This window comes from Nerophis lumbriciformis, linkage group LG12, assembly GCF_033978685.3.
Source record: "Nerophis lumbriciformis linkage group LG12, RoL_Nlum_v2.1, whole genome shotgun sequence".
NCBI classification, from domain to species: domain Eukaryota; kingdom Metazoa; phylum Chordata; class Actinopteri; order Syngnathiformes; family Syngnathidae; genus Nerophis; species Nerophis lumbriciformis.
In genome coordinates this window covers 18,968,915-18,982,957 of record NC_084559.2, presented here as the reverse complement: position 1 = coordinate 18,982,957, position 14,043 = coordinate 18,968,915, and the positions used below count along the sequence as shown (strand labels likewise).

The window sequence follows — 14,043 nt, the reverse complement described above, 5'->3', positions numbered from 1 at the left end:
CCGGAAGAGTTAGTTCTTCAAGGGGTTCTGGGTATTTGTTCTGTTGTGTTTATGTTGTGTTATGGTGCGGATGTTCTCCCGAAATGTGTTTCGTCATTCTTGTTTGGTGTGGGTTCACAGTGTGGCGCATATTTGTAACAGATCTGTTGTGTAGGACTAGATTTTACAATCCCCTAATGCATACTTGAGACACCTATGCGACTTTGTGGGATGGTCAAGTGAGTGAAGGCATCCTCTGGGTTATCAAGTGGGCGCCCCCCTTCCTCAGTGTTTCGCTGATAGGCCCACGACACCTCCAGAGGGTTCAGCAGTGAGTCCCAGCGTCCCAGGATCACTCCCTAGATGCCATCACTCACTTGAAAGCCCAGGTGGAGTCCCTTCGCTTGACCCACAGCCACTGACTCCCCTTTTCAGCGGCTTTTGAGAGGTCTTTCACTGCCTGCCGGTGGGCCTTCCCTCGCACTCCTATTTCCCTGAGGAGCCTGGATGTTGAGGTGGCCACGAACCCTCTGCAGCCTACTTCCACTGGGCGTACCCTCGCTTTCCAGCTTTGTTGTTGCGCATCGGCTGCAAGCTCAGTGTACCTCAACTTCTTGCGCTCGTAGGCCTCCTCCATTGCACTCTCCCAGGGCACCGTGAGCTCTATGATGTACACGAGCCTGAGCGAAGCTGACCACAGAACAAGATCTGGCCGCAGGTTGGTGGACGCAATCTCAACTGGGAAGCAGAGTCTCTGGCCCAGGTCTGCCAGCAGTTTCCAGTCCCGTGCCCCGCCTAGCTGTCCAGTGTCTGGTCTTGTGGGGGTGAGGTTGGCTTGACAAATGTTGTTGCTTGCCAACGGGATGACGGGGGAGGAAGGGCATTGACACTTGTCCGTCGACTTTCCAGCACTGCTGCAAGACACTTTAGCACCTGGTTGTGCCGCCAGGTGTAACGGCCTTGGGTGAGGCTGGTCTTGCAGCCCACCAGGATGTGCTTCAGTGTTGCTGGACTCGGACACAGAGGGCATGTGGGGTCTTCACCATACCACTGGCTGAGGTTTTTTGGAGAAGGCAGGACATCGTAGGCAGCCCTGATGGTAAAGCTTGCCCTAAATGCCTCCATCTCCCACAGCTCTTTCCAGGAGATCTTCCTCTTCTCTACTCCTTCCCATGTCATCCACTGCCCTTGTTTTGCCTGCGCCACAGCTTGTGCGCACCTTCTTGCTTCCTCTTCCCGACGTATCTCCTGGACCACCAGCTTGCGTCTCTGAGATGGAGTGGCCTTGCTAAAGTTGTTTATACGGCCACCCTCAGTGTGACCTTTATGGCTGTTGACCAAGTATGCATGGTATTCACTTGTGTGTGTGTGAAAAGCCGTAGATATCATGTGATTGGGCCGGCACGCAAAGGCAGTGCCTTTAAGGTTTATTGGCGCTCTGTACTTCTCCCTACGTCCGTGTACACAACTGCATTTTAAAAAGTCATACATTTTACTTTTTGAAACCGATACCGATAATTTCCGATATTACATTTTAAAGCATTTATCGGCCGATAATATCGGCAGCCCGATATCATCGGACATCTCTGCTCAAAAGTTTGCTTCCATTTGCCATCAGATCATTTTTCACCAGCAACATGTCACTCACAATGTGTTCACTTTCTGCATCCAACGCGCTGGTCGCCTCATCCAGGATAAGAACACGAGGATGTCGGACAAGAGCTCTCGCAATGGCCACCCGTTGTTTCTGTCCACCCGACAACTGTGCGCCCTTCTCCCCAACATCTAAAACAAGAAGATGCACATTATCACAACTACTGCAGTAGTACAATCTTGGGGCACCTCACAATTCCATTACGATTCAGGCCTTACCATTTGGTTATTGATACATATTTAACCTCTAAAGGCCTTAGTGGCTACATGCGTGGACAGCACCTTTTAGCTCTTATTTCCAAAATTGTGTACACTACTGAATTGGGGTCTTATGCCGACATATGGACACTTATACTGCCATCTGATGGTGTCAGGACTGTATAACATACAATGGAATTTGGAAAAAAAAGTGTAATAATAAAAATTAGCATGTCACTACACATGAAGTACACGTTTGTTACTTATGGACTAATAAGCACATCATATAAAAAGATGATTTTTTAGTTTTTATTCTAATTAGGGTCCATAAGCGGAAATAACAAAGAGAAATAAAAAAACATGTAAACAAACAGCTTGGGCCTTAAGAGGTTAATTATTGTATATTAGAAATTGTATATTAGAAATGTTATTTATTATATAGTATATTATAAATATATGTCATTAATAATATAACACTCCGCCTTTGGCTACTGATGTGTGTGATAACGTATTGTGACATGAGCAGAATTTTATTCGAAGGTGCCCCCATTACAAAAAATGTTCACACTTTTTATTCATGATAGTTAAGTTAAACCTACAAAAATTAAAATAAAAAATCCAGAGACAACCCCAACCTGGGATCTAACCCTGGTGTGTTGGCCTTACAAGAACTGCACTAAGACAGCATGCCACAGGAGGAAATGCAAAATTTGGGGGAAATTTGACCTTATATTCGTACCAGTGATGGAGCAGGAAGGGGCTAGGAATACGTTTGCGGTAAAGTCTCATGTGATACACTGCAAAAACTGAAATCTAAGTAAGATTAAATATCTCAAATAAGGGTGATATTTGCTTATTTTCTGTCTGCTAAGATAATTCTTCTCACTAAGCAGATTTTATGTTAGAGTGTTTTACTTGTTTTAAGGGTTTTGGTCTTAAATGATCTCAGTAAGATATTACAGCTTGTTGCTGAGATTTGATGACCTATATTGAGTAAAACATGCTCGAAACTAGAATATCAACTGTTGCAAAGCTGTGTCATCAACACTCACAAGTATAAAACTACTTTTTTAAAGTAATAATTTCTTATTTCAAAGCATGTAAAAAAAAAAAAATCATGACTTTGACACAATAGTGTCTCATAATTAAAACAGATGACAGCCAAATTGACTTTGCTCTTTTATTTTCAATGAAACAATTGGAAAATACATACTCATATAGTAGTACAATTGGCACAGTAGAGTCAACTGACAGTTAATATTTAAACATTTAACATGTGATGCATATCATTATGTCAAGATAATGGCACTAGCATTTACTTAATTTAAGAATATTTTTCAACATATTGAGCAAAAATCTCTCTCCTTTTTTTTTATACCAAGAAAAGTGCACTTATTAGTAAGTGTATACTTATTTTAAGGTATTTTTGGGTTCATCGAGGTTAGCTAATTTTACTTGTTTTGGACAGTCTTGACAAGCCAAATTTTCTTGTTCTATTGGCAGATAATTGTGCTTAGTTAAAAAAAAATACCCCTAATTTTTGTATTTTTTATTCTTGTTTTTGAACACTGACTTTTTGCAGTGTACTACGTGTCAATAATTGTAACTTGCTCAAAGTTACATTTCTAAACCAAAAAACTAAACAAGGACATAAGAGTTTTTGTTACCATTAGTAGTTTAACAGAACGTGCATATTTTTTTAAAGTGTCTATATTTTTAACCGAGAATGACCAAAAATGTACACCAATGGCCCACTGTAAAAATAAATAAATAAAGACTCAAAAACACAGCATTCAGAGGCATTCAAACCCTGCGTGCAAGCTCATGCCCAAATGCATGAACGATATCATTGGACGCTTTGGTTTTGTTGAACAGGAGTATCCAACATTGTAACATTGATACATCAGAAAAGAGGAAAATCATCAAAGGTCCCCTTTAAATAATCAATATTTGGACATTTGTCTATCAATTCAGAATCGTCCACGATCGTGATGCATCTAAGAATGGATCATGTGCTTACTAGTATAGAACGGAGAGATTAAGATATGTAATACCCACTTGTCTGATAGCCTTGGGGCAGGGCAGTGATGAAATCATGAACGTTGGACTTTCTGACTGCCTCGGTAAAGTCCTCTGTGGAGACGTCAGTCAGACCGTAAGTGATGTTCTCCTCAACTGACCGATCAAAAAGAACCGGCTCTTGGCCCACAAGAGCCACCTGCAAACAACACATGAAGTCTTCAAAATGCCAATACATTACAATTAGGGCTGTCAAAGTTAAGGCGTTAACTCATCAAAAAACACTATTGTATTAATCATGTAAAGTATAAATGTAGATCAATCTGACTATTTATTTGGACCACACATGCTCCTTTATCTTACCCGTGGTAATTACCTAAGCAGGTTGATTTACGGTCAGTGACAAGGCCACTGCATGACAGTGAAAAAACTGATTGAGGTGTGCTGAGTGGCAAGTTTTGCTTCAAAATATACCACAACTATACTTTGGATAAAACTGTCCGTAAGTTATAAACCATTAAATAATGTGCAGTAAAATAAAACATTTAAAAAAGGTTTCCATATGACATTCTGGCAGAAAAATTGCATTTGTGTCAAAATGTTGGTATTTTTTCATTTGAATTCAAATTTTGCATGCAAGTAATTTACTGCAATTATCACAATTAATCCAAATGCAAAAGTATGATTAATCTTATTTCAAAAATGTATTGTTTAAAATAGAAAGCACAAGTACAATGAACGATTAATGGTTATGGTATTCGTTCATTTCAAACATGCATACAGTTACAATATGATAGTTTTTCATGACAGCATGTTTGAAGAGGAGTAGGAAGAAACACATCATATTTAATTCTACTGTTTCAATTTCCGTTTCATAGCCATTTCTAACACATTTGTTTTTTGACTTCCTGTACTCAATCTGTAACACAAACAAATTGATAAACAAGCAAATAAATTACTAAAGAAATATACACATTAAATAACGTTTTCATAAGTAAATAGTTAAGTTGTGATTTACATCATGAGATGACTAAGCCTCACATTTTTAGATAATGATACTTATAAAGATGATGACAACATTCTTTTCCCTTGTACTTTGTAAACACTTTCGAGTTTTAACAGTTTAATTAACTCATACTTGCCAACCTTGAGACCTCCGATTTCGGGGGGTGGGGGGGCGTGGTCGGGAGCGGGGGCGTGGCTAAGAGGGGAGGAGTATATTTACAGCTAGAATTCACCAAGTCAAGTATTTCATATATATATATATATGTATATATATATATAAGAAATACTTGACTTTCAGTGAATTCTAGCTATATATATATATATATATATATATATATATATATATATATATATATATATATATATATATATATATATATATATATATATATATATATATATATATATATAAATAAAATAAATACTTGAATTTCAGTGTTCATTTATTTACACATATACACACACATAACACTCATCTACTCATTGTTGAGTTAAGGGTTGAATTGTCCATCCTTGTTCTATTCTCTGTCACTATTTTTCGAACCATGCTGAACACCCTTTCGCAGGTACCCAGAAAGGTTTCGAGTACCACCAAAAAAACTGAATCTCTGAAGACAGTATAAAAATCTGTGTTAAAGGTGTACAAATACTGTTTGTATAATAAGCATGTTATTGTTTACAAATGAGGGTTAAGAGTTCAGTACTAAAAAAGAAAAGAAAAAAGAATGTGGCTTAAGTACAGTTTTTTAATTGAGCTGCTGCATTTTTTGGTTGGGTTGTTTATTTATTTTGAGTAACTTCTACATTTCTAAAAGGGGAGGAATGTAATAGAGTGATCTATGTTTGTCTGTTGCCATCTCCTGGTGAATGTTGGCTATAGCGTACTGGGGTTACTTTTTGGTTGGCCAACGATTTACGTGGTGTTGCGCACCTGACGTCAAGTGTGTGAGTCTGTTCTGAAGTCTACAGTAAAGAGACGTACTTCATCACCTCGCCTGGTTATTGCCTCCAACTCAATATATTACAACAACATTGCTGTTTACGGCAGACAAACTGCTTTACGGTAGAATAAAACACGACTGCTGTTGTTGTGTGTTGTTACCGCGCTGGGAGGACGTTAATGAAACTGCCTAACAATAAACCCACATAAGAAACCAAGAACTCGCCCTCGATTATTCTACAGTTATAACGTGTTTGGGCAGGCACGCTGTTTATATTGTGGGAAAGCGGACGTGAATACAGGCTGTTGACACGTCGCTCAGGTCCGCATGGAGCTGGAGGGGGCGTGGCTTCCAGCTCCGCCTGAATTTCGGGAGATTTTCGGGAGAAAATTTGTCCTGGGAGGTTTTCGGGAGAGGCGCTGAATTTCGGGAGTCTCCCGGAAAATCCGGGATGGTTGACAAGTATGAATTAACTGGATAATATTCTTAAATTAAATTATTTTACTGCTTAATCCATTCCGTAATTTAATTCTACATACTGATAAACGGTTTTAGGTTTTGTGCGTGCATTCAGAAGTTTTTAGTAATTTTCTTCCCCCTAGTTATATATATATATTTCTCCTCTTTTGTTGAGAAGAATAGTTTAACATTCTTGGGTAGCAGATTATAGTTTGCTTTGTACATAATTTTAGCGGTTTGCAAATTCAACAAATTGTTTAATTCCAATATTTTTGATTCAATAAATAAAGAGTTTGGATGCTCTCTATATCCAACATTATGTATTATCCTAACTGACCTCATGGGTAACAAAGTTAATGAATGAAGTGTATTTCTGTAGTTATTTATACACAATAACTCAGATATTGTAACAGTAGTGAGCAGTAGAGAATATAGAGTGATTTTTGGTCCACAACATACCGGTATTTGTTTTTGTTTGTTATTGAAGTTTATCTTGCCACCTCCTTTGAGAGTTCCAATTCATTTGATATATTATTACATCTAGAAATGTGTTTTGTTTTAGCCTGTCTTGTAGTTGTGTTTGACTTTCACTTCTGCTGTTACCGAATAGCATTATTTTAGTTTTACTGAATTCAAGAATAGTCTGTTTTTGTCAAACCACCTCTTTAATTTGATCATTTCTTCTGTTATTATTTGTATTATCTTCTGTGTGTTCCATTCTGAACATCTGCGAATAATACTAACTTTAAGTCCTTTGTAAATTTACAATTGCCGTTTACATTTGGATTGAACAATTTTGGTCCCGGTATTGATCCCTGGGTAAGCCACCAGATATATTAATAACGGTGACACGGTTTATAAATCTAAAGTACATTTGCTAAAGCCACCCCAGACAGAAAGTCAGACCTCATGCTGACATGGACTGACCAGAGAATGAAGGTCTTCATGCTTCAAGGTGTGAACAGGTTTTCCATCCAACAACACTTGACCTTGCTGCGGAAGGTAGAAGTTTTCCAGTAGGTTCACACAAGAGCTCTTCCCGCTGCCTGATGGTCCCACCAGCGCGGTCACCTTCCCCGGCCTTAAGGTGAATGACACTCCCTGCATCACACAGACAATTACTGAAATCTTAGCAGAATATTTGTTAATCATTAGAATAAAGATGATTTCAAGAACATAGTTTCATTGTGTTAGTTGTTAAAGGTTTCACACTGTAATCACTGTGCACTGGAACCTGTTTATGTCTACACCCATTGGACTGGCTGACTCACTTCCAGATTAAGCAATTGTCGACATGACCAAAAATACAAAACCAGCCATTGTTTGCACATTTACTTGTGACTTTTGCCAGAGAGCTACGATTGATTAAGTATTGTTTAACCCTGCAGTCTGCGGACATTGTTTTGTGTATATTTTTAACTACATTCTTTTACCATGAATTGATTAACGTGGACCCTGACTTAAACAAGTTGAAAAAACTTATTCGGGTGTTACCATTTAGTGGTCAATTGTACGGAATATGTACTGAACTGTGCAATCTACTAATAGTTTCAATCAATCAATCAATCAATCAATCAAAGCCTTCCTAAATCTTACACTCTTTTCTAACTGATCTGCTGCATTGTTTCTGTTGTATGACTCGACCACAATGACAATAAATATTTCCTTTAAGCGCAAATGTTTCTTCGTAAAAATGAAATTTGGACTGTTGATATGGTAGAATCCAGGTTAATATTGCCATGCTTTTATTTTGAAGCTTACTTCACAGGAAGTCACTGTGTACAACTGTGCAAATGTTAATGCTGTGTATTGAGACAGAAGTTATGTTGCTGTTGTTATTTCATGCTGCTTAGTTATAATGATTAGGTTGACAATACTGCATTGTTTCCCATATACCGTATTTTTCGGAGTATAAGTCGCTCCGGAGTATAAGTTGCAACGGCCGAAAATGCATAATAAAGAAGGAAAAAAACATACATAAGTCGCACTGGAGTATAAATCGCATTTTTGGGGGAAATGTATTTGATAAAACCCAACACCAAGAATAGACATTTGAAAGGCAATTTAAAATAAATAAAGAATAGTGAACAACAGGCTGAATAAGTGTACGTTATATGAGGCATAAATAACCAACTGAGAACGTGCCTGGTATGTTAACGTAACATATTATGGTAAGAGTCATTCAAATAACTATAACATATAGAACATGCTATACGTTTACCAAACAATATGTCACTCCTAATCGCTAAATCCCATGAAATCTTATACGTCTAGTCTCTTACATGAATGAGCTAAATAAAATAATTTGATATTTTACGGTAATGTGTTAATAATTTCACACATAAGTCGCTCCTGAGTATAAGTCAAACTATGAAAAAAAACCTGCGACTTATAGTCCGAAAAATACGGTAGTCCTTTGTTTGTGGCGGTCTGCCAGGAATAGAGTCGGCACTAACTCTTCGCCCTGGCTCGCAAACACGTTATAAAAAGACTGCATGTAAATGTAGCTCGTCATTAAAACTCCGTATAGTCGGTGGCATCATAACTCTGCTTCCTAACACACCTCATACACACCTGGACAATAAGAAGACGAAGCATTCAGGGATCATTGCGACTTTGCGTATCCAGACCCTACCAGATTGTCTTTTTCAAAAGCAACCAGCAACAAAGCCAGCAACTTTTTCTAGTCTTATCGGAAACATTTTGAGCTTCTAACTAAAAGCACGCATCACTCTTCTCAACAAATAGCTACTGCTGTCAGAGGTGGCTACACTTGTCTTTGCAATTACAAAAATCACAAAGAGAAACAATAGAATAAAGTTCATTAAGTATTTCTGAACATTTGTTTTGAAGTTAATTTTTGTTTTTTGTCTCCCACAGAATCCATAACAAGTACATGAGTCATAGCCAGTTAAGCAAATATATGATGTCACATAACAATAGTGCCGTGGATAAGTCTTATATTGACGCTACCAACATACTTGCCAACTTTGAGACCTCCGAATTCGGGAAATGGGGGGCGAGGGGGGTTTGGTTGTAGCGGGGGGGTGTATATTGTAGCATCCCGGAAGAGTTAGTGCTGCAAGGGGTTCTGGATATTTGTTCTGTTGTGTTTATGTTGTGTTACGGTGCGGATGTTCTACCGAAATGTGTTTGTCATTCTTGTTTGGTGTGGGTTCACAGTGTGGCGCATATTTGTAAGTGTTAAAGTTGTTTATACGGCCACCCTCGGTGTGACCTGTATGGCTGTTGATCAAGTATGCGTTGCATTCACTTATGTGTGTGTAAAAGCCGCATGTCATGTGACTTGGCCGGCACGCTGTTTGAATGGAGAAAAAGCAGACGTGACGACAGGTTGTAGAGGACGCTAAAGGCAGTGCCTTTAAGGTACGCCCCCAATATTGCTGTCCGGGTGCAAGTCGGGAGAAATTCGGGAGAATGGTTGCCTCGGGAGATTTTCGGGAGGGGCACTGAAATTCGGGAGTCTCCCGGGAAAATCGGGAGGGTTGGCAAGTATGGCTACCAAGAATGTATCTGATGTAGGTGATGATCTACCGGACGTAGCTCCAATGCAAAGAAAGAGAATGATGGAAACAAAACTGTTGATTGTTTCGGAGTCCATTCAAAAGACAGACTGTTCATGCCTTGGCCGATACTGTTCCAGATGAAGGTTGCTATTGTTGTAGACTATCTTAGCAGTTGAGTTTTTGTTGATCAGTTTGGAGTGCACAAATGCAGCGTAAAGAGGTTTGTGTACACTTTATTATTTGCCTTGTAATTCTCTTCCCACTCATTTGTATATTGTTCAGGAGTCCAAAATTAAGACCGCATTCTCCATTTCCTTAACTACCTTGTTCAACAAATCTCTTTTTTTTTTTTCTACCGTCGATGCACTTGAAAACGGTCTGTTCTTTTTAATTTGTGAAGCAAATAAATAGTCTCCTCTTTATTACAATTGTTGCCAACGTTTTTATTGAATGGTATCTGCTTCCGGAATATATCCTGCGCGTTGAGACTGGCACATGCGTGATACAAAGGGTCTTCTCTGACGCACACAGTGTTGGGACTAACGCCGTTACTTTCGGCGGTAAATAGTAATCTAACGCGTTATTTTTTATATTCAGTAACTCAGTTACCGTTACTACATGATGCGTTACTGCGTTATTTTACGTTATTTTTTATGTGGTATCGGCTAGAAACTGAGAAGATCTGAGTGTGTTTTATTGGAGCGCTGCGGAAGAGGCGACAAGGAAGAGGCGCGCTCTTTGTGTGTGTATGTGTGTGTGTGTGTGGGAGGGGACGTGTCTGTGTTTACTAACAAGACATCATGGTGAAGCCCGAAGCCGAGTTTCTTAACATGGAGATATTCTCACTACTTTTCTTTTGTCGACCACAAAGAAAAGAACATTTTAGTTAAATGTAAGTTGTGTCTTGGATCAAAGATCCTATCCTAGCAATTCAAATCTGCTGAAACAGCTACAAAAGCAACATGCTTCAACGAAGCTAGTAAAGAAAGACACACTTCACCTCCTAAGCAACAGCGGCTGGATTTTAACGAGGCACTGCGCACTGAAGGTACACACACTCTGTCAATTCTCTTATATACTGTTGCTCTTTCATTATAGACTTCTAGAGTGTTTGATTATCACATCACTCTAAACGTATAGACTATAAAGTTCACAAACATAAAGAGGGATCCTAATGGGCCAGGCCAATCTTTCCTTATCTCTAAACTAAAACTGGGGAAATGTGTAGAGTGTTCTGGGCTTCAGACATGATTTCATTTCAGAATTCCTTGAGAGAAAAAAACGCCTGGTTAGGCTTTGTGTATGTAGTGTGTGCCTTCCTTAGTTTACAGCTATGTTGTTATTATGCTGTTTGTTACTTATGTATGTAATGTTGCAGCTATTTAAAATAGTTTTGTCAATTTGTTCTGGCCTGAAACAAATTGGCCCTTTGAATAATATCTTTGTGTGTTGTATGTAAACCACATTGCTTAGCAGAGTTCAGTGATGCAAATACATGTAAAGTTGATCAACAGATTGTATTATTCTCTAGTGCAATAACAGTACTGAAATGAAGGCTAAAAGGGCATTAAAGGGGTCCTTAAAAAAAAATATATATATATATAGTATACAAGTAACTAAATAGTTACTTTTCGCAGTAACACATTACTTTTTGGTGTAAGTAACTGAGTTAGTAACTGAGTTACTTTTGAAATAAAGTAACTAGTAACTGTAACTAGTTACTGGTTTTCAGTAACCAACCCAACATGGGACGCACACACCCCCTCGAGAGATCTGGTTTCGAATCGCATAATCCAGGTGTGTAAATACGATTTTTCTAAAACCGAACTCAATCGGATTAAGGTGTTCCCAGGGGTTGTAGAATGCTTAATTTGAGACAAACTATTTCAGAAATCGGACTAATCTAATGCATGGACACGTACGGACTACTGTCGACATGAACAGAGTGAATTTTTTATTAATAGTTAGAAGAAGGTGGACCGGGAATTGACGAGTTGATTGACAGACCAATTTAAGCATATTCCACTGCATTTAGTTGTAAACCAACCTTAAGGATATCAATCTCTGGCCGTGTAGGATAGGCAAATGTAATGTCTTGAAATTCCACCAAACCACTGCATGAGTTTAAAGTCTCTGTACCCTCTGCCGGGTGCTTGGGTTTCCTGTCCAAGTACTCAAAAACTTTTTCAGCAGCTCCAACTCCCTGCATGAGGCCCGAGTAAACTGATGCAATGCTCTGCAAGGGAGATTCCACATCATTTTAGCAACCTTGTGATTTTTTTCACTGCAAGTATAATGAAATAAAAATATATCAATCAATCAAGAAAATACACGATGAGATTACATACCGACAAACATTCTCCCATTTCAAGCATGTATATGAAAAAGGATAACAACTCGCTACTTCCCATCTGGCCAGAAACCACCAGGTGGCCACCGTAGGTGAGGATGGTAACCTCTAGAGCGAGCTCTGAGATCTAGAAAATAGAACTTGAGTAAAATGTGCTGCGTGACTAATACCAACAAAATGTATTTAAACAATACAAGTGAGGCCTCCGTTGACACCTACACATGTGGACCACATGTAGCAAGCATAGGCCATGGCTTGTTTCTTGTTGATCTGGTACATGACTTTGAGCTTGGCGTAGTAGGAGTCAGCCTCCTCACACTCATTGGCAAAGCTCCGTACTGTCTTTATGGCTGAAATGGTTTCTTCTGCAACTTTGTTAGCCTTTGCAAGGTTTGTTTGCACCTCTTTAGTCAGTTTCTAAAATAAAAATGTTTAAATCATTCATAGTGGTTTACATCAATCTGCATACTCAACGATCAACAACTTTACCTTGTAGTAGTTTCCGTAATACTCAGAAAAGAGGGCAACAAAAGGAAGTCCCATCAAGTTGACCAATGTTAGCTTCCAGGACATCCCAAACATAAAAATGAGAAAGCCAACAGCCTTGATGCTGCTCCTCAAGAACACATTGACGTTCTGGGAGATGAGGTCACTCACTTGGGTGGTGTCAGCTGACAGGCGTGAAGTGATGTCACCTGTATGGTGATAAGATACATTCCACCATTAAGTGTGATTTGTTGCAACCTGGAAGTGTCACCCATACATTCTTTTTAGTGTTTCCCCCAGAATATTTGTTAGTTAAGGTGGTGTCTCTCCAGGGGGAAGGCTTCGTTGCGTGAAGAAGCCTACAATTTTTGGTTGTGTTTTCCGCTCCGTATGCTGGATGGCAATATACTATATATATCTCGATATTTTTTCCGTAAAGTAAAAACAAAACACAAAACAGTCCTAGTTACCTGCGATACCAAGTATGTCATTATTTTGACTTACTAAATATTGACTTACTAAGACAAAATGACTAAGTCAAATTAATGACTTACTGTAAATAAGCGTTTGCAATAAGAGTTAAAAGTGGGGCCCCATGCTGACATATGCTCAACTCATGCTTAATTTATTACAACATTTGGGAAGCCTGTAGTTGATTTTTATTATGTAAATGTTATATTTTTATCAACATGTGATAGCAGGGACCCTGCCATTCAAAACTAGGCTGCTACATTACGAATGATTAATGTAACTATAGCTGAAAAAATAGTACAATAGCAATAGGAGAGGTCACATTATTGTATCAACTATCAGAGACAGAAACTCTTAATTTAACATAATGTCCTTTTTTTGCTGCTTCAACACAGAAAAAGGTAAAGTGAAATAACTTTGTTGTTATCTGTTGGTCAATAATGCTTGTCTTTCTCTCAGACAGACAGGGCTTTGCTGTCCGTAACACACAAGCAGGCATGCACACACCGCAAAATGAGCTAACATTACGCTAAAAGCTAATTAGCCTTCACCTCAAGGACTGTGAGCAGTTAAAAAAATATATATATAATATATATATATATATATATATATATATATATATATATATATATATATGTACTCACACACATATATGTGTGTGAGTGCTCGCGCACAGGGTGCGTGTGATGCGTCAGTGCGTTAGATATGTGGCAGAAGTGCTTGTAGTTAGTGCATGCTGCATGCTGCCCCTGCTTGCTACTCTCTGCTTACAGCTATCGCCGCCAGCTAGCCCCTGGGTGGGTGAAAAGAGGAGCCGAGTGCGTAAGCCTCCTCCTGCTGGTACACAGCCTCTCCACCACCAAGACCCCTACAGTGCCTCCTGGCGGCCACACACGGTAACTGGGACCTTGCGGTCTCAGGCTAAACTGTAGGGGATCTCGGAGCAGCAGTGGGC

At 39.0% G+C, this 14,043-nt stretch overlaps 1 protein-coding gene across 5 annotated transcripts in view; it reads right to left on the bottom strand.

The window, feature by feature from the left end:
• Positions 1-14,043, bottom strand: part of abcb9 (ATP-binding cassette, sub-family B (MDR/TAP), member 9) — a 34,683-nt gene that overhangs the window by 3,740 nt on the left and 16,900 nt on the right. For all 5 annotated transcript variants that reach the window (XM_061986004.1, XM_061986005.1, XM_061986006.1 and 2 more), the window contains 7 exons: positions 12,621-12,826; positions 12,351-12,548; positions 12,130-12,258; positions 11,829-12,017; positions 7,182-7,355; positions 3,889-4,048; positions 1,628-1,764 (listed from right to left, as the gene is read on the bottom strand). In XM_061986004.1, coding sequence (XP_061841988.1) covers positions 1,628-1,764; positions 3,889-4,048; positions 7,182-7,355; positions 11,829-12,017; positions 12,130-12,258; positions 12,351-12,548; positions 12,621-12,826 — 1,193 coding nt within the window. The remainder of the gene's footprint in view (positions 1-1,627; positions 1,765-3,888; positions 4,049-7,181; positions 7,356-11,828; positions 12,018-12,129; positions 12,259-12,350; positions 12,549-12,620; positions 12,827-14,043) is intronic.